This window comes from Octodon degus, unplaced genomic scaffold (genome assembly GCF_000260255.1).
Source record: "Octodon degus isolate 3935 unplaced genomic scaffold, OctDeg1.0 scaffold00009, whole genome shotgun sequence".
NCBI classification, from domain to species: Eukaryota; Metazoa; Chordata; class Mammalia; order Rodentia; family Octodontidae; genus Octodon; species Octodon degus.
Genome location: NW_004524585.1, coordinates 1,955,718 through 1,978,578, shown reverse-complemented (window position 1 = coordinate 1,978,578; position 22,861 = coordinate 1,955,718). Strand labels below are relative to the sequence as shown.

At 37.7% G+C, this 22,861-nt stretch overlaps 1 protein-coding gene across 1 annotated transcript; it reads left to right on the top strand.

The window, feature by feature from the left end:
* Positions 1-567: 567 nt before the first annotated feature.
* Glrx2 (glutaredoxin 2) lies at positions 568-14,182 on the top strand. The gene is made up of 4 exons (XM_004625299.2): positions 568-706; positions 3,294-3,354; positions 5,444-5,620; positions 12,548-14,182. The coding sequence occupies exons 1-4, from the start codon at positions 597-599 to the stop codon at positions 12,680-12,682; spliced, it is 483 nt and encodes a 160-aa protein (XP_004625356.1). The 5' UTR covers positions 568-596; the 3' UTR covers positions 12,683-14,182.
* The last annotated feature ends 8,679 nt before the right edge of the window (positions 14,183-22,861 follow it).

The window sequence follows — 22,861 nt, the reverse complement described above, 5'->3', positions numbered from 1 at the left end:
GGTGCATTTTCAAAGGTATGGAGAAACATCTCTGGGCTACATTAATTTCTAATTTCATTCTTGAAACTATCTTAAACAGTCTATGGAAAGAGCATTTCACACTGGATTATTCTCTTAATTCGGGATGTAATCCAACAGCCCGTTTAATCCAACAGCCAGTGTAACCGCCAGGCACTTGCTCCCAGCCGGTTCCCGCGAAGCAGCGGCCGCGCCACCTGTCCCCCAGGGCCCACTGTCATTATTCTTCTTCTCTGCCCCGCCAGAACGTTGGTATTCACGAGCTTCCAAAGCCCTGAAACTAACAGGGTGGTAAACCGCGCAAACCGCAGGGTAGCCCGCTAGCTCGCTCTGCAGGGCGGAGCCTCCGCCTCCGCCTCTCTGTGGGCGGGGCCTCCGGGCCTACGCGCCTACGCCCCGCCCCCGCCCCGCCCCTGGATCCGCAGCTGGGGGCAGGGAGGACGCGCGCGGCGGCGCCCAGGAAACCGGCGGTGGTGCGGGCAGCCCATGGGGGCGGGGCCTGCCACAGGAGGCGGCGCCTGACGCAGGGGCGGGGCCTGTCTCACGGCGGTCCCGGGGCGCGGGCGGGAGGTCTCACCATGTCTTGGCGCCGCGCGGCGCTGGCTGTGTCGCGGCTGTCGCAGCGCCGGCTTGGCTCGGCGGGGCAGCTCCGTGGGGCGGCGGGCGCTGGAGGAGCCGCGGCCTCTGGGTACGCGGCGCGGCGGGCGGGCCCTGTGGCTCCGGGCGATTTGGAGGAAGCGGGAGAGGGGTTTGCACTGCCTCCCGGAGGGGCGCGCGCGGGGCCGGGCCGCGAAGGCGAGCGTGGGACTCGGGTCCCGTCTCCTAGGGCCCGCGCGAGCCGCTTGGACACCTGCTGCGAGGTGCTAGAGAACAGACACGACCTGTGACCTACTGCGATTGCGGATGAACAGCGGCGGTGCGTTAGGACGCGAGCGCGGACGCGTTTAAAGCGGAAGGCGTTCGCTGTTTGTCTGAAATTCTGGTTTAACTAGCCCTTTAGTTTTAAATATTTGCTAAATCTGGCCGTCTAATCTCAGAGAGTAAAGGTGACATGACCTAGTAAATGGCCAAAGCTTTGAGGCCGGGGACTGTGACATTCCTTTTGTCCCTGCTGTGCGGGGGTCAGTGCTTTCCCGGCGCTTCCCTGAGGGGACCCAGCAGCAGGCGAGAGGCGCCTCCCCGTCCTGCCGCTTGGCATTTTAGTGGCAGCCAGCACTTCTACCCCCGGCCTTGGAGTATCCCACTGCGTGATCTAGGAACTCTGGATTAAGTCTCGACCGAGCTACAGACCCTCCTAAAGAACCAGTTGCATTAGTGTTGCATTTAATTCTTCTGTGGATGACCTCTCCAAACAGGTGATAGCTTTACCAACCTCAGCCAGAAATTGGAGAGACTTTCACAAATTAAATGTTAGGAAGGGAAGTGGGCAATTTTTTAGAATGCTTCTGCTGGATCCCTTATTACCCAAGAAAACATTTTCTCAGGGAAGTTCTACTAAACTGGTTACTAATCTGTTGGGAAAACCAGGAATTATCCGTAGCAGACATTATGTAGATAAGATTTGTTATAATTTGTTATACTTGTCTGACTCATCTCTTTTATACCTGAAGATAATGCTTGTTACAGATTCCTTATTCTAAGTTGCAGTATCATTTATTAGCCAGGTATAGTTTACACAGGTGTAATCCCAGCACTCAAAGAAGCTGAGGCAGGAAGACTGAAAGTTTGAGTCCTGCCTGGGCAATTTGTTGAGATTGTAGCTCAAATAAGGAGCGTGGGATATGAGTCAAGTAGAGTGCCCTTGGGTTTGTTTCCTCAGTCTGGGGACTGGTGGCTTTAAAATTTTTTAAAGAAATTTGAAACTTGTGGGCCGGGGACATAGCTCAGTAGGCAAGCGCAAGGTCCTGAGTTCAATCCCCAGTACCATCAAAGAAAGAAAGAAAGAAAAAGAAACCTGTAAAAAAATGAAATTAAATGTAAACATAGCTTGTGAATGTCACATTGAAATTTAAATGCAAAGAACAAAGTATTTGGAGGGAGCATTCATTTTTCTATCGGAATTGGTTTACTGAGGAAGATTAACACATAGGGGAAACAAAGGTTCTAGGAGTAAGTGAAGAGATTTGATGATACTGAACTGGTTAGGTCTGTAGTGGATGTTTTCCTGTTTAATCATTGCCTCCTTTTACAAGCTTCCAGTAGCTAGCTTTGAGATAATAACTACTGAGATGATGAGAGTCTCTAACACAAGAAATTAGTAGTGGCAATACCAGATGTTGGTGAATATTTATGATGTGTGAGACCCCATTCTATTTTATGTAAATATCAATTCCTTTAACTCTTACAAAGCCCTTTGAAATAAAAGTGATTATTGATCCTTTTTTTTTTTTTTTCCTCTCTCCTGCTAGGTCTATTCTTGTTTTTTTGATTGCAAAATTTGGGAGCTATAGATTCATTATAATTGATATACTTTAGTTTAAAATCTTTTTTTTTTTTTTTTTTTTTAACCTCCATGGTGCAGGGAATGAACCCAAGGCCCTTGGCCTCTGAGCTACATCCCCAACTCTTTTATTTTGAGTCAGGATCTTAACTATAAGTTTCTCTGGCTGGACTCAGGGAATCCTGCCTCAGGCTTTTGAGTATTGTGGGGTTTGGGCTTGTGCATCTTAGTTAATTCTGCCTAAGAAAATTCATACATACATGTTTTCTTGCAGCCTCTTGGTCATACCTGTTTTTTTGTTTTTTTTTTTTCCTTCTTCCTTCCTGACTACTATTTCTTACAGGAGAATTACCTCCTGTAAGATAAAAGTGAGCATTATAAGATATTTAGCAAGAATGAGCTATAGAAAAGGTGGGGTTAAGGTTCAAAAATCTTTAACTCTTTGTAGGTCACTTGCTTCACAGAGTGTTCATGGAGTGTTTGTGTATTTTAAGAAGGAAATGTAAGCTTTATTTTTAAACTAAGGATCACACCATCAGTAGAACAATAGTTACAATTTCATGGTTATGAACTTATCAGTAAGAGGGTCCCAAACTTTAAACACAGTGAATGTGTGATTTCATCTAATAAAAAACCTTGGGAAACTAATTGGGTAAACACAAGGCCTTTTTGCTTTTAGTAAACAAATACTTTGTGAACTGCTATTTGTATTGGTAAGTGAGATTTTTTTTCTGTTTTTGTGTTTGGATATATTTGTATTTAAAAGGTTTCTTCAAGTGGGACTCAGATTAATTTATGACTTAATAAATGCCCTGCCCTTTTTAATTCCTTTTAGCATGGGGAACAGCACATCATCTTTGGAGAAATCAGCAACTGCACCTCTGAACCAGATCCAAGTGAGTAATGTGGGAGACTTAGGAAAACTTTTCTCTGTAGAAAATTGCTTTATATACTTAATAAGCCTCCTCATTGCCTAAACTTGATATAGTTCCCAAATGAATTGGGAAATTAATATTTAAATTCTACTTTCAAATAATCCATATGACAGTGAAGGCTCATATCATTTTAGTAAAGTTTGAGACTTAAAGGGATCTTTACTGTAGATTGAATCTGTGAGGCTGACTACTATTTTTCAGCCTACCCACACTAGGCTGACTTTCAATACATCAAGCTGTCCATAGCCAGGCATGCTCTTTGATTTTGGCGTGTGCATTTGTTTATCACCTCTGTACTCTAACAGAGAACCTAGGATGCAGTAGGTTTACTGCATACTGATTGTTATTCCATAAACAATCCCCTCAGGGATACTGTATATGTTTCCATTTCCTCTCTCTTTCACTAGCATCTTAGTTAATTCTGCCTAAGAAAATTCATACATACATGTTTTCTTGCAGCCTCTTGGTCATACCTGTTTTTTTGTTTTTTTTTTCCTTCTTCCTTCCCACATCCTGCCACCACATATGAAAAGTTTCTGCCTTGGTCTGGGGCTGTACTGCAGTGGAAGATCTTGTGCCAAATGTGCAAGGGCCTGGCTTTGATCTGTCACACTGTGCACATGAACTGCATTTAGTTGAGTTAGCTAAACTCGTATCTCTTGAGTATAATAGTACTGCTGGAACCAGTGCAAGAGAATTACCTCCTGTAAGATAAAAGTGAGCATTATAAGATATTTAGCAAGAATGAGCTATAGAAAAGGTGGGGTTAAGGTTCAAGAAACCTTGCCACTGTTATTGTGAGTTCCAGTTTATCTTGGCACATCTGTGTTAGTGTTTCACCCCATGGCAGCACCCAGCATTCTTACCTTAATGTAGATGATGAGAGTCACAGTGTACCTATGACCTGAGGCAGCAAACCATAGCAGCTTTGCTGTTGTGATAAGTCCAAATATTATGAACCTTTCAGCTTCAGTTTTTTCATCTATAAAATGGATTCATTAATACATCCTTGGTACAGCTGGCCTTCCCTGAGATAGACTTTTATTCCAAATATTAGTAGCAAGCAGAAGGAAAAGCATAAAAATAGATCAGCTTATAGATAGGTAGCCTGTGACTTAGGACTCTTTTGGTGCCCAAGGGTAGGTACAATTTCTGAGGCACTTTGGACTATGTTTTCTGTTTTAGACTGTTATCTTGAAGATTCTGCTACGTTCCACCATGTAAGAACAACCTAGACAGATACCTGAGCACTTGACTTATCCATTCATAATGCATCTGGATGCCAGATGTGTCTGTTGAAAAATTTTTCAAGGTTTCAGACACCTATATATTTAGAAACAACAACTACTACAAAAAACCTTCACAGGCTGTGCAGATATATGTCCCAGTCTCGCGATCATTTGTGGCAAAGTGTTGAGAATAGTGTCGTGGACGTGGAAGTGTTTACATGAGTTGAGTCTGTTATTTTTATTTTTATTACTACTTGTGAGGAACTATTTGTTGTTTTTGTATTCATTTTGTTTTTTTGTGGCTGGCTCAGCACGCCCTTGGGCAGGGCTGATGCAGCACGTGGTGCTGGGGATCAAACCTCAGTTCCTCTGCTTTGTCTAAGCTTGTCTAAGCAAGCGCTTTAGACTGCTGAGCTATCTTGCCAACCTCTCAGGCACCATTTGTTATACTTCTGTTCATAATATAAATTCAAAATGAGTAATATCCTCACCCTGCACCTATTAAAATGGATCCTAGAAACTTTATTATAATTTTATTTTGAAGAGTAAAAACAAAAGCGAGAAAATCAAAACAAACACAGAAACAGGGTGTCATACAACAATGCATATCAAGAATAACTGATTAACGATGGATACATTATCTTTTTTATTGTCAAATCTATTGTTCAGATTAACAGGTATAGTTATGGAAGATTGAGTATTGCCGCAAGAAACTTTGAGCTCTAAATTATAACTCCCAAATTTGTAGCCTTTCCACAATACCATAATTTCTTTCTAAAACATGATGTCCAGAATTAAAATGAGGTTTTGTTTTATCTCAGGAAACAATTTCTGATAATTGTGTGGTGATTTTCTCAAAAACATCCTGCTCTTACTGTAAAATGGCAAAGAAGATTTTCCATGACCTGAACATTAACTATACAGCAGTGGAACTGGACATGCTTGAATATGGGAGCCAGTTTCAAGATGCTCTGTACAAAATGACTGGTGGAAGGACCGTGAGTATATCTCTAGCTGTACTACCCTTGTACTATACAGCTGTGACTTGGATCACCTAGAGTCTAGACCAGTGGTGGTGAACCTGTGGGGCATGTGCTGCAGCGGGCATACAGAGACCTCTCAGCATGTGAGCCAAGTCACTCCCCATCGCCCCAGCAGCTGAGCGTCGGGTAAGTGCACATAGGGGCAGTGTTCTGACTTTGCAATAAATAGGTGGGGTTTGGGATGCAGTTTGGTCTTCTGTCTCTAAAAGGTTCGTCATCACTGGTCTAGACCTTCATGTTAGGAAAAGTAAGCCAGACCTCTGAGGATCTTCTATTGATAAAGAAATGGCTGATCTGGAAACCAGACTCTTAGAATAGGAATCAGCAGAGTTAATTCACTTATTTATTCTTACTGCATATGTATGTTTTTTTTTTTTTTAACATTTGATCATTTTTTTTTTTTTTTTTTTTTTATTTATTTATTTATTTTGTGTGTGTGTGTGTGTGTGTGTGTGTGTGTGGCCAGCTCAGCCCACCAGGGGGCAGGGCTGGCTGGCATGTGGTGCTGGGGGATTGAACCGCGGTCCCTGTGCTTTGCTAAGCTTAGCTTGTTCTAAGTAGGTGCTTTAGACCACTGAGCCATCTCACCAGCCCCTGCATATGTATGTTTTGATCAGGATGAGTGAGATAATACCGTGATAACCACTCATCTGTGGATCTTTAAGTCCTTTTGAAGCTCTATGTGGTATAAAAGTAGTATTCCCTTGTCTTAGTTACTCTTCTTTCGTTGCTGGGACAAATACCTGACACTCAAAATGAAGGAAGGAAAGGTTTATTTAGCTCACATTTACAGGAGGTTTCAGTCCAAACTCAGCTGGCTCCAAGGCAGAGCGGCACATAGCAGAGAGCAACCTTTCATGGTGGTGGCAAAGAGCAAGAGCACAAGGGAGTGCTGGCTTCTCTTCCCACCTTACATTGTAATGCAAATTACCTGCCCCAGTGCAGGTGCAGCAACCACACCCACAGTAATCAATCACAAACTCCAGAAGACACCCCAAAACAGCATGAGGCTTTGGGGGAACACCTAGACACAAACCATAACATCCCTTTATTCATATAGTATAAAACAGGGACCAATCTCCATTTGCTGTGATAATAGAGTGCTTTAGTGTTCCATGTTTTATTTTCTTTTCAGTTTTTATTTTTTATTAGTACATATTTGCAATACACAATATTTGCAATATATAATGATTACATTCCTCATAGGGATTTGGTACATGTACAGAACACATCTTAATTATTTTTTCATCCCTCCCTTTCCTCTCCTCTGTCTTTTGGCTCTCACATTTGCAAAAGACTATCTCCTTATTTCCCATTATCTTTTATTTTACTTTTTATTTATATTTTCAAGAAATATTTAAGCTTAGGTATTTTTCAATGACTACCAACGGTGTCAAGGTATATCCATTTCCCTACAAATATCTCCACTTTATCCTTATTCCTGGCAGAGTAGTACTTGGTTGTACATAAACAGCATACTTTCTTCATCTATTGATAGGTATATAGGCTATTTTCAAGATTTAGCTCTGGTGAATTGAGCTACCATAAACATAGATATGCATGTATCACTGTAATATAATGTCCTCAATTTTGGGGGGAAAATACCTAGAAGGGGAATATCTAGGTTGAATGAGATTTCTAGTTTTAGGTATTTGAGCAGTCTTCATACTGATTTCCAACATCGTTATACTAGTTTACATTCCCACCAATGGTGTAGATGGACACCTTTTTAAAAAAATCTTTTATTTATTTGTTACAGGGTTTTGCTGTGTAGCTCAGATTCATAGTGATCTTCCTATCTCAGTCTCTCAGTGCTGGGATTACAGGCCTGTACTACCTACTACGCCTGGTCTTGGTGGCCTGCATAGTGTGTCCGGGGTTCCAGGGCCAGCGCAGCATGTGGTACCAGGGTCTTTGTGTTTGCCAGGCAGGCACTTAGACTGCTGATCTATCTCCCCAGCCCATGATTCCTTTTTTTCCTCACAGCCTTGCCAGCCTATTATTATCTGATTTCTTGATGATAGTCATTTTCTTCTAAAATAAGGTGGGTCTTGGTGTTGTTGTAATTTGCATTTCTTTAAAGGCCAGAGATACTAAACATTTTTTCATGTATTTAATGGCCATTTGTACTGTTTCCTCAAAGAACTGTCCTTTTCAGTTGTGCATATTTTTCTTTTCTTTTTTTTTTCTTTTTTTTGGTGGAACCGGGGATTGAACTCAGATCCTTGTGTTTGCCAGTCAAGCACTTATTCTACTGAGCCATCTCCCTGGGCCCTGTGCATATTTTTCATTGAGGCTTTTATTTTAGGGAGAAGATCTAATTGTTTTGAGTTTTGTAGATATTAATCCTTTGAGGAATAGTTGGCAAAAGTTTTTCTGTTGTTGCCTATCTCTTCACTCTGTTGGTTTTGTTTTGCAATGTAGCATTTTAATTTGATACGATTCTGTTCGACTCTTGATGTTATTTGCACAATTGGAGTTCTGGACAGGAAGTCATGCCTACACCTGTGTCTTCAAGAGTTTTATTTCTTTTATCTTCTAGGAGATTTTTATTTTAACATTTAGGTCTTTGTGAGAGAGGGATCTAGATTCAGTATTCTGCATCTTGATTGCCAGTTTTCTCAGTGCCATTTATTGGAAGAGGCTGTCTCTCTGCCAGCACATGTTTATGCCCCTTTGTCAAAAAATTAGATAATTGAATGTGCCTGGAATTGCTTTTGTATCCTCTGTTTGTTTCAGTACCAAGCTGCTATCACTGTAGCTTTGTAATATACCTTGATATCTGGGATTATGATGCCTTCTGCTTTGTTCATTACCTAGGATTATTCTGCTATTTTGAGCCTTCTGTTCCCATAAGAGTTGTAGGATTGTTTTCTCTACCTCTTTGAGGACTGTTTTTGGTGTTTTTGTTTTGTTTTTAGGGAAGGGTCTACAGGTTGTTCAGGGTCTCACTACTAGATCAGATTTGTAGTGATCCACCTATTTACAGTCTCCCAAGAGCTGGGATTACAGGTGTGCATCACCACACCCAATCTCAATTGTCTCCAGCACCCCAGGGCAGGGCCCGTGAAGCAGGCTAGGGATTGAATCCTCAGCCTCTGTGCCTACTTCCAAGTGCTTTAGTCCACTAAGCTATTTGGCCCTGTTTTTGGTGTTTTGATTAAAATTGAATTAAATCTACATATTCATGTTCAAAGTACGCCCGTTTTGACTATATTCACTCTATCTAGGAATGGGATATCTTTCCAATGTATTTGGTTACTGTAGGGTCTCACTAGGCAGCTTGGACTCATAGTGATCCTGTTTTTAGCCTCCCCATTGCTGGGATTACAGGCCTGCACCACTAAACCTGGGGGCATGGCTGGCATGGCATGTGGTGCTGGGGACTGAATTGCAGTCCCTGCGCTTGCCTAAGCAGGTGCTTTAGTCTGCTGAACTATCTCACCACCCGTATCTTTCCTTTTTTTTTTTGTATTTTAGTACAGAGCCTACATGGTCCACAGGATCTCATTACATAGATAGATTGGATTTGTAGTGATCCACTTGTGTTCAGCCCTCCCAAGAGCTGGGATTACAGGTACATGTCACCACACCCAGTCTCAATCACCTGCCTCAGCACGCCCCATTTTTTGATGTCTTCTTTGATCTTTTTTCAGAGTGCTATTTTTTTGTAATTGTAGAGGTGTTTTCACTTTCTTAATTTCTAACATTAAATTTTTCTTGATGCTATTGTGAATGGTATTGTTTTCCTAACATCTTTCTTGATAAGTTCATTAAGGTGTACAGGAACGCTATTGATTTTGTGTTGGTTTTATATCCTGCTCCATTGCTGAATTTATTAATTCTAGGAGACTTCTGTAGAAATTTTTGGACTTAAATGTAAAGGATCATGTCATCTGCAAATAATAATTTAACTTATTGGGGCCGGGGAGATGACTCAGTAGAATAAGTGGTTCCCTGGCAAGCGCAAGGGCCTGAGTTCAATCCCCGGTTCCACCAAAAAAAATAAATAAGTAAAAATAAATAAATGAATAAATAAATGATAATAATTTGACTTCTCTTTTCCTAGTTGTATCCCTTTTATTTCTCTTTTCCAGTTCTGGCTAATGTTTTGAGTGCTACATTGGACAAAATTAATGATAGTGGGCATCCTTATCTTGTTTTTGATTTTAGAGGGAATGCTTTCAGTTTTTCCTTATTTAGTATGTTGTTAGCTATTGGTTTGTCATAAATGGCTTCTGTCAGGTTTATTAAGTCCTTCTCTATAGCCATTTTCTTCAGTTTTTTTTTTTAAAGAATCATGATTGGATGTTGGAGTTTGTTGAAAGCCTTTTCTGTGCCTATTGAGATGATCCTGTGATTTTTTTTTTTTTTGTCCTTGTTTCTGCTTATGTGATACGTTTATTGATTTGTACATGTTGAAATATCCTTGCATTCCTGGGATGAAGCCTACTTGGTCATTAAGTATGATGTTTTTGATGATTTATTCTATTTTGTTTCCAGCTATCTTGTCAAAGATATTACATCTATGTTCTTTAAAGATGCATTTTGTATCTATGTTCTTTAAAAAAAGATGGCTTGTAGCTCTTTTTTGCTTGGATCTAGATCGTTTTGACTTTAACTCCAGGAATGACTTTGGAAGTACTCTTCTTTCAATTTCATTAAAAGTGTGAGGACTATTCATGATAGTTCTTCCATGAAGTTCTTGTAGAATTTAATGGGGAATCCATCTGGATCTGGGCTTTCTTTAGCTGGTAGATTTATTACTTCATCAATTTTATTCCATTTTTAGGTTTTACATATATATATATATATATATATATATATATATATATATATGTATATATATCCATCCTTCTTGGCTCAGTTCTGGTAATTCATGTGTATCTAGGAATCTATTTTCTTTTCTGATCTTTCCAGATTATAGGAATATAATTTTTTGAAGTAGTTGCTAATAATCTTCTGGATATTGGCAGTGCCTGGAGTGATTTCACTTTTCATTTCAGATTGTACTGATTTGGGTCTTTACTGTTTTTACTGGGTAAGATTGGCAACGGACTTGTTAATTTTTTTTTTTTTTAAATCATCTATTTGTTACAGGGACTCACCACACAGCTCAGACTTACAGTGATTCTTTTGTCTCAGCCTCCCTAGCTCTGGGATCACAGGCATGCACCATCATGCCTGGTTTAAGTAGCTGGCACAGTTCACCTGCCCAGGGTTCCTGGGCTGCACAGTATGCAGAATTGGGCATCAATCTCCAGTTGCACTTGCCAGGCAGGCACTTACATCCCCAAGCTATCTCCCCAGCCCTTTGTCAATTCTTTGAAACAGCTCCTCATTCTTTTAGTCTTAATTTTATTATTTTTCTGTATTTAGTACCTGATCTACAGGGTATGCAGGGTCTCACTATGTAGATTGGACTCCTAGTGACTCTTCTGTTTTCAGGCTTCCAAGAGCTGGGATTACAGGTGTGTGCCACCACTCCCAGTCTCAATCACTTTCTCCAGCACTGTACACTGGGGATCGAACCCAAGCACTTTAGTCTGCTATCAGGCTGGCCCTATTTTATTGATTTTTTCATTTCTAGAACTTCCTTCCTCATACTAGCTTTGGTTTTGTTCTTGTTTTTCTAGGACATTGAAGTGCATCATTAGGTTATTTGGATTCATTTTGTTTTTCTGATGTGGGCATTCACAGCTATGAACAGAAGTCCTCTAGTCCTCTTAGGACCACTAACATTGTCTCCTTATGTTCTGATATGTTGGACTGGCAGTATCATTTGATTTTAGGAACTGTCTAATTTCTTTGATTTTTAAAATTATATATTTATTTACTTACTTAGTGAAGGATCTCACTATGCAGTTTAGGCTGGCCTCGAACTCAAGATGATTTTCCTGCCTCAGCCTCCCAGGTGTTATCACACCTGGTTCTTTCTTGGCTTCTTTTGTGACCCATTAATTATTCTAAAGTATGGTGTTTTCTATGCACTTGCAAACTTTTTGTGGTTTCTTTTGTCATTAATTTCTAGTTTTATTGCACTGGTTTCTGATAATATACATGGAATAGTTTCAGTTTTACATTTACTTTAGTATGGTTTGTGGGCTAGCAAGCATGTTAACTGCTTTGGAGAAAGCTCCATCTGCTGCTAAGAATGTGTGTCCTGTTTGGTGGAGCACTCTGCAGATAGCCATTAAATTCGTTTGTTTGAAGGTTGGATCCAGCTCTGGTCTTTTTTGTTTAATTGATCTATTTGACAGTGGGGTATTAAGGTTTCCTGCTATCCAGTAATTGTGTTGGTGTTTATCTGATCTTTTATATGGAGTAGCGTTTTATTAAGTAGGATATGTTTACTTATTTAGCTCAGTTATAGAGATTTCAGTCTATTATTGGCTGGCTCTAAGGCAGGGTGACATCACACAGAACAGTTCATGGTAGGCAGAAGACAGCAAATGCAACAAGGGACTTAACAGTATTTTTTCTGCCCCTTTTATCTTATCCAGACTACTTCAGGGTGGGCAGCATTCACACCCTTCATCCTAGTGCCCTTGAGCCTAGCATTGCAGCAAGAATCAATTCTGGTGTCACACACTGTAAATCTAGCCACCTTTGAAAAAGGCCCAACTATGAGTGAAGGAGGCTCTGGGGAGACATCTAGACACAAGCTCTAACACAGTGGTTACCATAGCGATAAATACGAAGGGCTTTAGAATCAGACTGTCTTGAATTTGAATCTTAGCTCTGCAGTTTATTATTGTATCTTGGGCAAGTTCTCTTCCTCATTTACCTCTAAAAATCGTACTCAGTGTGAAAATAAATTATCTGAAATGGGTTTCTACTTGATATTAAGGATAGGCCTAATTGATCTTGTTTATCCAACAGGTTCCAAGAATATTTGTCAATGGAACTTTTATTGGAGGTGCAACTGACACTCACAGGCTTCACAAAGAAGGGAAACTGCTTCCACTAGTTCATCAGTGTTATTTAAAAAAAAGTAAGAGGAAAGAAGTTCAGTGACTTAGGTACTTTGACTAGGAAATGTCAGTTAAAGTGATACCTGATAATGTCTTTTAAATGTTAACTTAAGTGAATTATCTTCATGACAATTAACAATAATGAACAATAAATTGCTGCAGAAACCTCATCTTTCTACTTGCCAATTCTTGAGCGTAAGACATAGTATTTACAACTGAAGGGATGGTGTTGCATGGAAAAATGAGGGAAGAATGTGTTTTATTGCAATTTATATGTGAACTTTACAAGGAGATAAGTATTTGAAAATTTTAAATCTCTACAGTATTTAGGAATTAACTCCTTCTTTTAGTAATAAAGATTAATAATTATGATTTTCTCTAAAATTTGAGGTTCACTGATACAGTTGTGAACTAGGTAATCTATTATATTGTGAAAAGCATTCACCCTGTATTTCTAGAGCTTAGAAATTTTTAGAATGGAGTTAAATTTAGTAAAACCAAATCACTTAATGATTTAATAGTCCCAGGGGATATAAATGTATCTATGGCCGGGAATTAAAAGGAAGACTATTACAGCATTATGTAAGGATGAACTCTTATGTGAGGATACAGTTAGAAACGTACTTGAATTGAGTTTTTACTTTTGTTTGCATTTCTTTTCAAAATGTTCTGTAGGAAAACCAGTTGTTAGATGGAAAATTAGATGAAATGAAATGTTTCTGCTTTGGTTGGATGTGCCCCCTCCCCCTAATTCCTATGTTGGAAACTAATCCCTAATGTAGCAGCATTGAGAAGTAGGACCTTTAAAAGGGTGTCCAGGTCATGAGGGTAGATGGATTGTTATCAAGAGAGTGGGTCTTGATAAAAGCTAAGTTTGGTTCCCCTTTCTAAGTGTGAGCTATGTTGATCTTGGCCTTCTGGGCCTCCAGAGCTGTGAGAACTCAATCTGTTCATTATTAATTACTTAGTATCAGGTGTTCTTTTACAGCAACACAGAATGGACCAAGATAGTCCCTGAAAATCATTTTTACTGTTGATATTCTGCTATTTTGGAAACACTAAACTGGTTACACTTCAGTTCAATTTTCCCAACAAGATTTATCCAAGTAGTCTTATTTTTAGAATTGAAAATATTTTCATTGCTTTAAGTCATTTTTCTAGCTTATCAGTAATTTTTTAAGTGCTTACTACATAAAATATTTTCCTACTTTATTCCCAGAGTCATGTGTTAGGGGCAGATTATTAGATGCTAAGAAAAATTCCTCAAAGGTGGGAGGAAAATGGATGTCCATAGAGTGAATGCTTTTGTTTTCTGGTCAGGGAATTTGGGATAGCCAGCCTTAAATTGCTGTTTAGAATCCTTGATAAAATGAGTTTATAAACTGTTTTCCATGTGGTAATTCATTTGTTATATTGGCATGAAACAAAGTGGAATCTTTTAGTCCTTTTATGTCATGAAAAGTTTTACATGCTTGCTGTTGTAAAATCTTTGTTAGAAATCTGTTACCCATGAAAAAGATAAAATTGTAATTGTATACTGTCACTGTTATTGTATTTATTTATTTAAATTCTTTTAGGTAGGGTCTCGCCATGTAGTTCAGGCAGACTGTGAATTTCTGGCAGTCTTCCTGCCTCAGTCTCCAAGTGCTAGGATTATAGGCGTATACCACCATACCTGGCTTTTTCTTTTCTTTTTTTTTTTTGAGACAGGGTCTTGCTTTGTAATCCATGGTGAACTTGAACTATGTAGCCCATGTTGCCCTCAAATTTGTGGCTATCCTCCTGCCTCAGTCTCTCAAGTGCTAGGATTACAAGAATGTGCCATTGTACCTGGCTATGTTTGATATTTAGATATTAAAGGTAAAGGAGGGTTACTTCAATATGGAGAAACATGGGCCAAGTTTTGACAGAACTCAGCTATGAAGGAAACATCTTGTATCAACTCATTCTAAACTGGTAGAGGGGCCAGGGAGATAGCTTAGAAGTTTAAGTGACTGCCTGGCAAATGGAAGGTCTCGAGTTTGAGCCTGGGTACCAAAAACAAACTGGTTGAGAACTGGAGGATCAGAGTAATGGTTCTTGATTATGTTCACATCTTGAAATAACTCAGTATTAAGGAGAGAGCCTTAAAGACTATCACAAGGTAATAGGCTATTAAGATTATTGCTTATAGCTTTATTTAAAAAAGAAACTTTTAGTCTAGTTGTATTTTCTGAGCTTTATTGTCAATGACTAATAAAAAAAGGTACTTTTAGAGTTTCACACTGCATCAAGAAAGATTTAGGAAAGAACACTTAAATGCTAGAGATGAAAGAAATTTGCCCCCCCCCCACCATAGGATAATGTCTTTGAAAAATCCACTGAGTAGCAACAAAATGTCATTAAAGTATTTAAAATGCTGAATATAAAACTTAAAGAGCAAGAGCTTTACTTTAAATGTTTTCCAAGGGGCTCACTGCAAAGGTGGGGGTTAAGAGAGATTTATATTGGGGAATATAACATTTCAGTGAAAGCTATTAGAGTAAGACAAAGAAATGTGCCGATCATTACAGGGATGATAGCGGGTACTTCCTGAAATGTCACATTTCTTATGTAACACAGATAATGCTGTCTTCTGTTAGGGTTAATAAAATGGAATACTGCAAATCTCTTGGAATGAGGTTTAATGTATACTCAATATGTACTGGATGCCATTAATTACAATGGCTGAGAATTACGTGTGGTTTTCTTATGGACCCATTGGGGTAGGACAAGTTATTCACTGTCTAGCCAAGATTTTAATGAGAAGGGGGGTTTTTTGGGCTTCAATGTTATCTTGTGTTGCTATCTGTATCGTTTTGTGTCCTGTATCTTACAACTGGCTAACACTGTAATATAAACCTAAAACAAAAAACTAAGTTATTCCAATAGTAGTTTTCCCCCCCAGAATTACAGCTTAGAAAGGTGATCAATCTAAGAAGTTATCTCCACTCACTTCTCACCTCCCTTCCATTCCTTCATTTTTTAGACAGAGTTTTGCTATGGAGTTCACGCCGGTCTTGAGCTAACTACGTGGCCTACACTGGCCTCAAAGTCACAGCCTTCCTCCTGCCTCAGCCTCTTAAGTGCTGGTATTACAGGTACATGCCACCATACCTGGCTCGATTTTATTTTTAATGTTAACCTCTGAAAGAACCGCTTACTAGAGCTTAGTTATATTAAAATTGGCATCTTATTTTACTTAATCACTAAAATATCGGTATTGGAAAGCTTGAGAAGTTAGAGGGAAAAGTCTGTACCTGTATTTTTATTGTTAAACAAATTAAGATTATATACACAGAGAGACACATTTTGTAGTACTGGAGATCAAAGCTGTGGTCCTGAGCATGCTAAGGAAATGCTGTACATCCTTATGAAGTACAGCCTTACAGGAATTTTTTTTTTTAGCCAAGATTTTGTATTAACTTAAGCAGGTTAAATCTAATTGTCTTTATGGAGAAACATGAAATTTGGAATCTTCCATTCTCATGTAACTGTTGATTTTATCCTTAGAGAACTGTAAAAATCAGTGAGATAGTTCAGGTCTGTTGTGTATATCCTGATTTTGCATTTATCCTGTACCTCAGATCTTAGAGAACTTTTCAGGAAAGTTTTCTGCAGATTGGCACTGAACCAAAATTCTTATTTGCCTCATTCACTGTTTTTGGCAACCTAATTTTACTTTTTTTTTGGTAGAACCAGGAATTGAACTCAGGCCCTTGCACTTGCCAGGCAAGCACTTACTGAGCTATCTCCCTGGCCCCAACCTAACTTTTCTCAAATGGAACTTGTTAAGTACAATTTTTCATAAGACTCTTGTATTTAAAACTTTGAACTATTAGGCATAATAGTTTGTATCTGTAATTCCTGCTGTTTGGGAGGCTGAGGCGGAACTACAAGTTTAAGGGCCAGCTTGGGCAACTTGGTAAAACTCTCTCAAAAGGGAAGAGGGTGCTCAGGTTTAGCTGTAGATCACTCAGATGCATAAGGCCATGGGTTCTATCCCTACCACTGTAAGTAAAACAAAACTAAAACCTCTTAAGGGGCCAGCAAAATAGCTCAGTGGACTAAGCACCTGCTTTCGCAAGCACCCACATGCCGTGCCTGTCCCGCCCCCAGTGCGCAATGAGCCGAAGACCGAGTTGGGGAGTGGTGGCACATCCCTATAATCCTAGTGCTGGGGAGGCTGAAAACAGGAGGATCATTACAAGTTTGAGCTGTGTAGTGAGACCCTGTACATAAAATAGAAAAGAAAAAAAAAACTTTTATTTGCCTGATTAAAATCCAACTGTATTGATCTGTATTGGAACTCTTAATGGAGAAGAACCTCCAAATGCATACATGTTCATTAAATAATAGGAGTAGGACTGAAATCTCCCACTGTGAACTAAATAAACCTTTTCTTCCTTAATTCTGGGTGTCAGATATTTTGTCCCAGCAACAAGAAAATAATAAGACAAAAGACCATAACTTAGCAGAATTTAATTTCACCTTAATTTAATTAACTTTAAAATTCGTGTGTCTTAAACAATTTGATGTGCATAGAATTTTAGTACACCTGTCAATTTCTACAATAATACAGTAACCAGAACCAGTTTACATAGTGCCCACCTATACTCCGTATCTGAAATGATTTACAGGCATCCCTAATTCCAAAATCTGAAATGCAGCAGAAATGGAAACCTTATGAGTGCCAACACGATGCCACAAGTGGAAAATTCTGTACCTTACCTCATGTGATGGATCACAATCAAAATGCAGGCACACTAAAATTTTATGTTTTATCTGTCTGTACAAGGTGTATTGGAACATTTCTAAGATATCTCATTATGAATATGCAGCTATTCCACAATCTGAAAAATCCTGATGCCAAGCATTTCAGATAATGGATAATCACTCAGTAGTAAAAACTTTTATTTGAAATAAATGTAATAATTAGTATATTCATCCATTCCAAATCAGAGAACAGCAAAATTGCATCATCAGGTGATTACTATTAGTTTTTAAGCTGGCGATAGATGTATTATTTATATTGAAAAGTTGGAAGACTTGCCAAAGCAGCAATGAACAATTCTAGAAACTCCTTGTCTCCCCCTTCCTATACCCACTTTTCAGGATCCTTTCCTTAGAAATGAAATCAACTTGTTAAGCATCACACTATATGTACCTTAATCACACTATATATACTTTAAGCACCAGCTTAACAATAGTGTTCTTTCAGTTTTAGAAAATATTCCTGCTTTGAAAGTCAAAGTGAATATAAAAATGTGAATGTAACTAAACAAACCACTGACCTGGATACTTTTTATTGCAATAGTTTTAGTGTTTTAATATATATTCATTTTCTTGAATTTGCCTATAGGCTTGAAACAAACTACTTTTCTTTTGTCTCAAAATTTCCTTTAAAAACTTAAATCATTTTTAAAACAGTACAGCTGTATTTTTTCATTCATAGTGTTAGATATACAACTTTGTCCTTGGAAGTCATGTTATAAAGTCTAACTTCTTGGGTAATTGCTTATATATAACAATAAAAAACCTTAAACATTATTGATGTTAACAGCCATGTATGTATGACACATCATTGTACCCATGTTAGTGTTTAAATCACTAATGTACAATTAGGTTTTACAACTTAACAGTTATATTTCCATTCATTATGAGAAATTAAAAACTCTAAGAGACCATTTGAATTCTATTTTCAGAAACACTGGGACATTTATATTAAGGCTAATAAACAGTCCTCAAAGAAAGTACCTAGTATGCCTATAGAAGAGAGCTAGTCATTTTAAGGCAGAGGGTCATTTTTCACATTAAGGCTCTCCTACAGTTAATTCAATGCAAGTATTAGTCTAAATAATTTAAATATTCAACAAATGGTCAATTATAGAAGGCAAAGCCTTCATAGAACGCAAATGGACAGTTTAGAACTAGACTGGATGTTCTCTCTTCCTAATTTGTCTTAAAGATGCTTTTATGTATCACATCCCTTGGAGAACTTCATTATCAGAATCTGGCAATAACTAAAGAACCCCTCAAATATACTGTAAAATTTATGTGTACTCACATCACACAAATATATAGTTTATATGTAGAATAATAGTAACAAAGTTTTTCTTTGCTGCTATGGATTTGTATTTTTAATTTAATTTGGCTATACTGTATAGGGATCCTAAATAGTTTACAATGCAAATAAAACCTAGAAGTTCACTTAAACAAATTTCGTTAAAATGTTTGTATTGATGTAGTATTCCTCTAATTATATATGGTGATATATATATACACACACACAATACATATAAAGTTTTAAACTTCATTCATTACCTTTAACATTCCAAGTTTAATTGTGAAAACAAATGTAGCTTGTTTGCTTTGTTCAAGTAGATTCTGGTAACTTGTAAAAGTACAGAAAATTAAGTATACTCTAAAATTACTTATCATTTGTACTCAAAGGTTTTTTCTTTTGCGGAACCAGGGATTGAACTCAGGCCCTTGCGCTTGCCAGGGAAGCACTTATTCCACTGAGCCATCTCCCTGGCCCCCTGTAAGTTAATGTGATCCATACAGGACTAAGTAAAATCAGTAAGAATAAAAAAAACTTTAGTATCAGAAATCACTTTTGTGTATTTTGGTTGTATTTACAAATTCATTCTCATTGTAAATAATCTTAGTTTCAGTAACAGTATTTAAAAACATTTTCCTTTCTACCACTTTTTGGTATTTTCAGAGTTCACAAAATATGCCATTTATTATACTTTTATTTGAATAGCATACTTCCCCATTATCCATTTTCTATTTCCTTTTTTTTTTTTTGTGGAACCAGGGATTGAACTCAGGCTCTATCCATTTTCTATAGTAAAATATTTTAATTTCATTTTTGTCAGAAAGCAAATAAAACATTTACCAGCTGAAAATACTTAATATCAGTATAAGTCACTTACATGGCTTTTATTTAAATGCTGTAAACTGTGTCTGGGGGATATATACTCAGTGAAATGCTAAATTATGGAAATAGTTGCTTGATTCATGCTATTTTCTTTAAAAGTGGCTATTTTTCTAGGACTGCTTATATAGCAAAATATTTTTTTCAATGGAGGTTAAGTACATCTCTTCAATTGCAAAGACTAAATCACTTGATTTTACCAAAGGCCACAAATTTTTGGAAACATCTAATATGAAAGGTATAGTACAACTTGATTTGGGAGAGAGAATACATATAATTGTTTTAAGAGATCTGTCCATTATTAATTTGAAATGATGTCTTAAATTTGTACGAAACACCAAAAGGAGGATCTACAAGAGACTCATCCCAAATCTAAGTGAATTTCTTGGCATTTTATTACTCAGGTACATCACAATAGTATATTAAAATCTTATATGAAATAGTTATGAAGCAGCTATGCAGCAAACAGTAAAGAAAATCCATAGAGTATTACTTTTATGGCTTAACAGATCATTTCAATTAGTTCTAATTTGTCACTGTGTGTGATTATATGGAAGATGCATGCCATTCTCTGGAGGATGTAGTACCTTAACAAACCATTGCAAACCTGTGGTAATGACTAGAACTTTTTGTTTCTGATTACTCTTAAGCCACCACTTGCCAAGAAATTGGCAGAATTGTTTAGGTCAAATTAAAATAAATTCAAGAAAAGATGTTGTCTTGGTCTTTATTTTTAGATGCAGCTTTTCTGTGTTTCTAAAGATGTTTTTTAACTATCAGATTTTCAACTTAATTGAGGAATTCTGTCCCATTTTTTAAAAAAAATTTTATTTATTTATATGTGCGCGCGGGCAGCTCAGCCCACCAGGGGGGCGGGGCTGGCTGGCATGTGGTGCTGGGGGATTGAACCGCGGTCCCTGTGCTGTGCTTTGCTAAGCTTGTTCTAAGTAGGTGCTTTAGACCACTGAGCCATCTCACCAGCCCCTCTGTCCAATCTTCACAAAGTAATTTTACATTGTTCTTGCAAAATCTAGAAAATAACTCAGAAAAAGGTACTTTATCATTTGTAGACTTATTTGAAATATTAAATCCTGACAAGATTATGTGCACCTGTAACTCCCAACACTCTGGGAGATTAAGGGGGGAGGCTCCTACCCAGTCAGGACAAATTAGCAACTGTCTCAGGGAAGAGGGGAAAAAAAAAAAAATCTTTGGAACTGTGAGCCAAAATAAACCTTCTCCTCTTTAAAAAATAAATGTTTTTGTTTTAAAAAAAGCTGAGGATGTAGCTTAGCATGGAAAGCCTTGGGTTCAGTTCTCATTACTGGAAAAAAAAAAAAATCTAAAAACAAAATAACCAAATAAACAGTATCTCTTCTTTAGAATGTGAGAGTATTAATTTTTCTAGGTCTTTCTATAAAACTCTTAGAATGTTTTTTAATAGAGTAGTAATTTCTTATTCAATACTTTTTTTTTTTAAATGTTTTTTTTTTTTTTTTAATTTATTTTATTTCTGTGTGTGTGGCCAGCTCAGCCCACCAGGGGGCGGGGCTGGCTGGCATGTGGTGCTGGGGGATTGAACCGCAGTCCCTGTGCTTTGCCAAGCCTGCTCTAAGTAGGTGCTTTAGACCACTGAGCCATCTCACCAGCCCCTCTTATTCAATACTTAGTGACAATTTTTCTTCTACATTTTAGCACACTGAACAGGAACGTTTTTAAAAATTGAACATATTAAGCAGTTTTTCTAAAACTGTTTTAATCTTTTAACTTCCTATTAACAAAACTTTTTAATTAAAGAGACCTAACTTGCATTGCAAACATTTTTCCCAGTTTCAACTATTGAACCACCAATTCTTCTCTATCCAACCAGTACTTTTTGAAGATATTAAAAGTGAATTACACACGTTAAATTGGTTGTGTACAATCATACAGCAAGCTAAAAAAGCAAAAGAGGCTCCAAAGGAATAATGCTACATACTGTCTTAGCAAACTGCCTCATTCAACATTCTCAGAAGTTACCTAATTAATCATTACATAATGATTTTATAAAATGGAATTTAAAAAATTTCTACTAGTATGAAAGGTTCTTTGTTTTAGTAGTTCTATCCTGGAAATATTTACATAGGTATTACCTAGGAAATAAATTTTCTTATGACTATTTTAAAAAGCAGTATTTCCCAAAATATTAATGTTAACAGTAATCCTGTAAGTTAATGAGAAAACATCGCTTGAGTATATTCAAAATGAGGTAAAGGCATTGTTTTATTTCCTTCTATAGGACTACGTTATATAGTAACAGTTTATTACACAACATTTATTGTGCTTGAGAATTACTATGAATTTAGAACATACTTTCACAAGCTCTTTTTCTATTGGAAAAGCAATGATATATAAACTCTTACTAGCTAAATAAAAGTTTTGAATTATTCTTTTTATTTCCTGTTCATCTGAATCATGTTCTCATATTGTGGGGAAATGAAAACTGAAATGAAGAAACCAAACTAGGTCCTAGTGCTTTAGAATCAGATCCCTGCTTTGAAAATAAAATTACTTGTTGGAGTGGCATCTTCTTTGTTTTAAATCTAATCCATTCAATTAGACGTACTTAAATACTTCAAAAGCCACTTATTAATGATTTAATACTGGCTTCTAGACTTACTTGTTATGTCTAAAAACACCATGTAAAAAGCACATAACTGATTAAATAAGCTTACATTCTACTTAATATTTTTATTAGGAATGAAAAAGACCAAGCTGCATTTTAAATTTTCAGATCTTGACAGCTCTTAACATAATTTTTAGGTTCTTTAAATCTGAACATAGTATTTTAACATAACAAAAATACTTAAGGCTGGAGGATCTAAATTTTGAAGTCAGGCTGGGCAGTTCAGTGAGACACTGTCTCAAGATTAAGAACAACTCCCTTGAACCCCTGCAAAGCCTAAAGGACTGGAGACAGGTGTATCCTAGCGCTCCCTGGAATATCTCCCAGAACAATAAAAAAGCTGCATGTTAAATTTCTTGCTTGCCAGAGGGCTACAACCACAGCACCACAGACAGTGCATGTGCAGAGTGGGAAGTGGGTACTGGCTTTGATGCCCGAAACACACTTAAATGACATTTAAAAACTGCTACCAAATGCTTTGAAAGGAGGGCTACATATCAAAGCTAGCATTAATATGTCAAAGTGTCAGTACACTTGCAAAGAACATTTTCTTATTACCAACACCAAAATCTCCCATAAAAAAGTAGAAAATACGT

Bases quoted from the DNA above. Each gene is read 5' to 3' on its own strand.
- Glrx2 (XM_004625299.2), top strand. From the start codon at position 597: ATGTCTTGGCGCCGCGCGGCGCTGGCTGTGTCGCGGCTGTCGCAGCGC. The intron at 3,355-5,443 runs GTGAGTAATGTG...GTTTTATCTCAG, and splicing joins CACCTCTGAACCAGATCCAA to GAAACAATTTCTGATAATTG. The intron at 5,621-12,547 runs GTGAGTATATCT...TTTATCCAACAG, and splicing joins AAATGACTGGTGGAAGGACC to GTTCCAAGAATATTTGTCAA.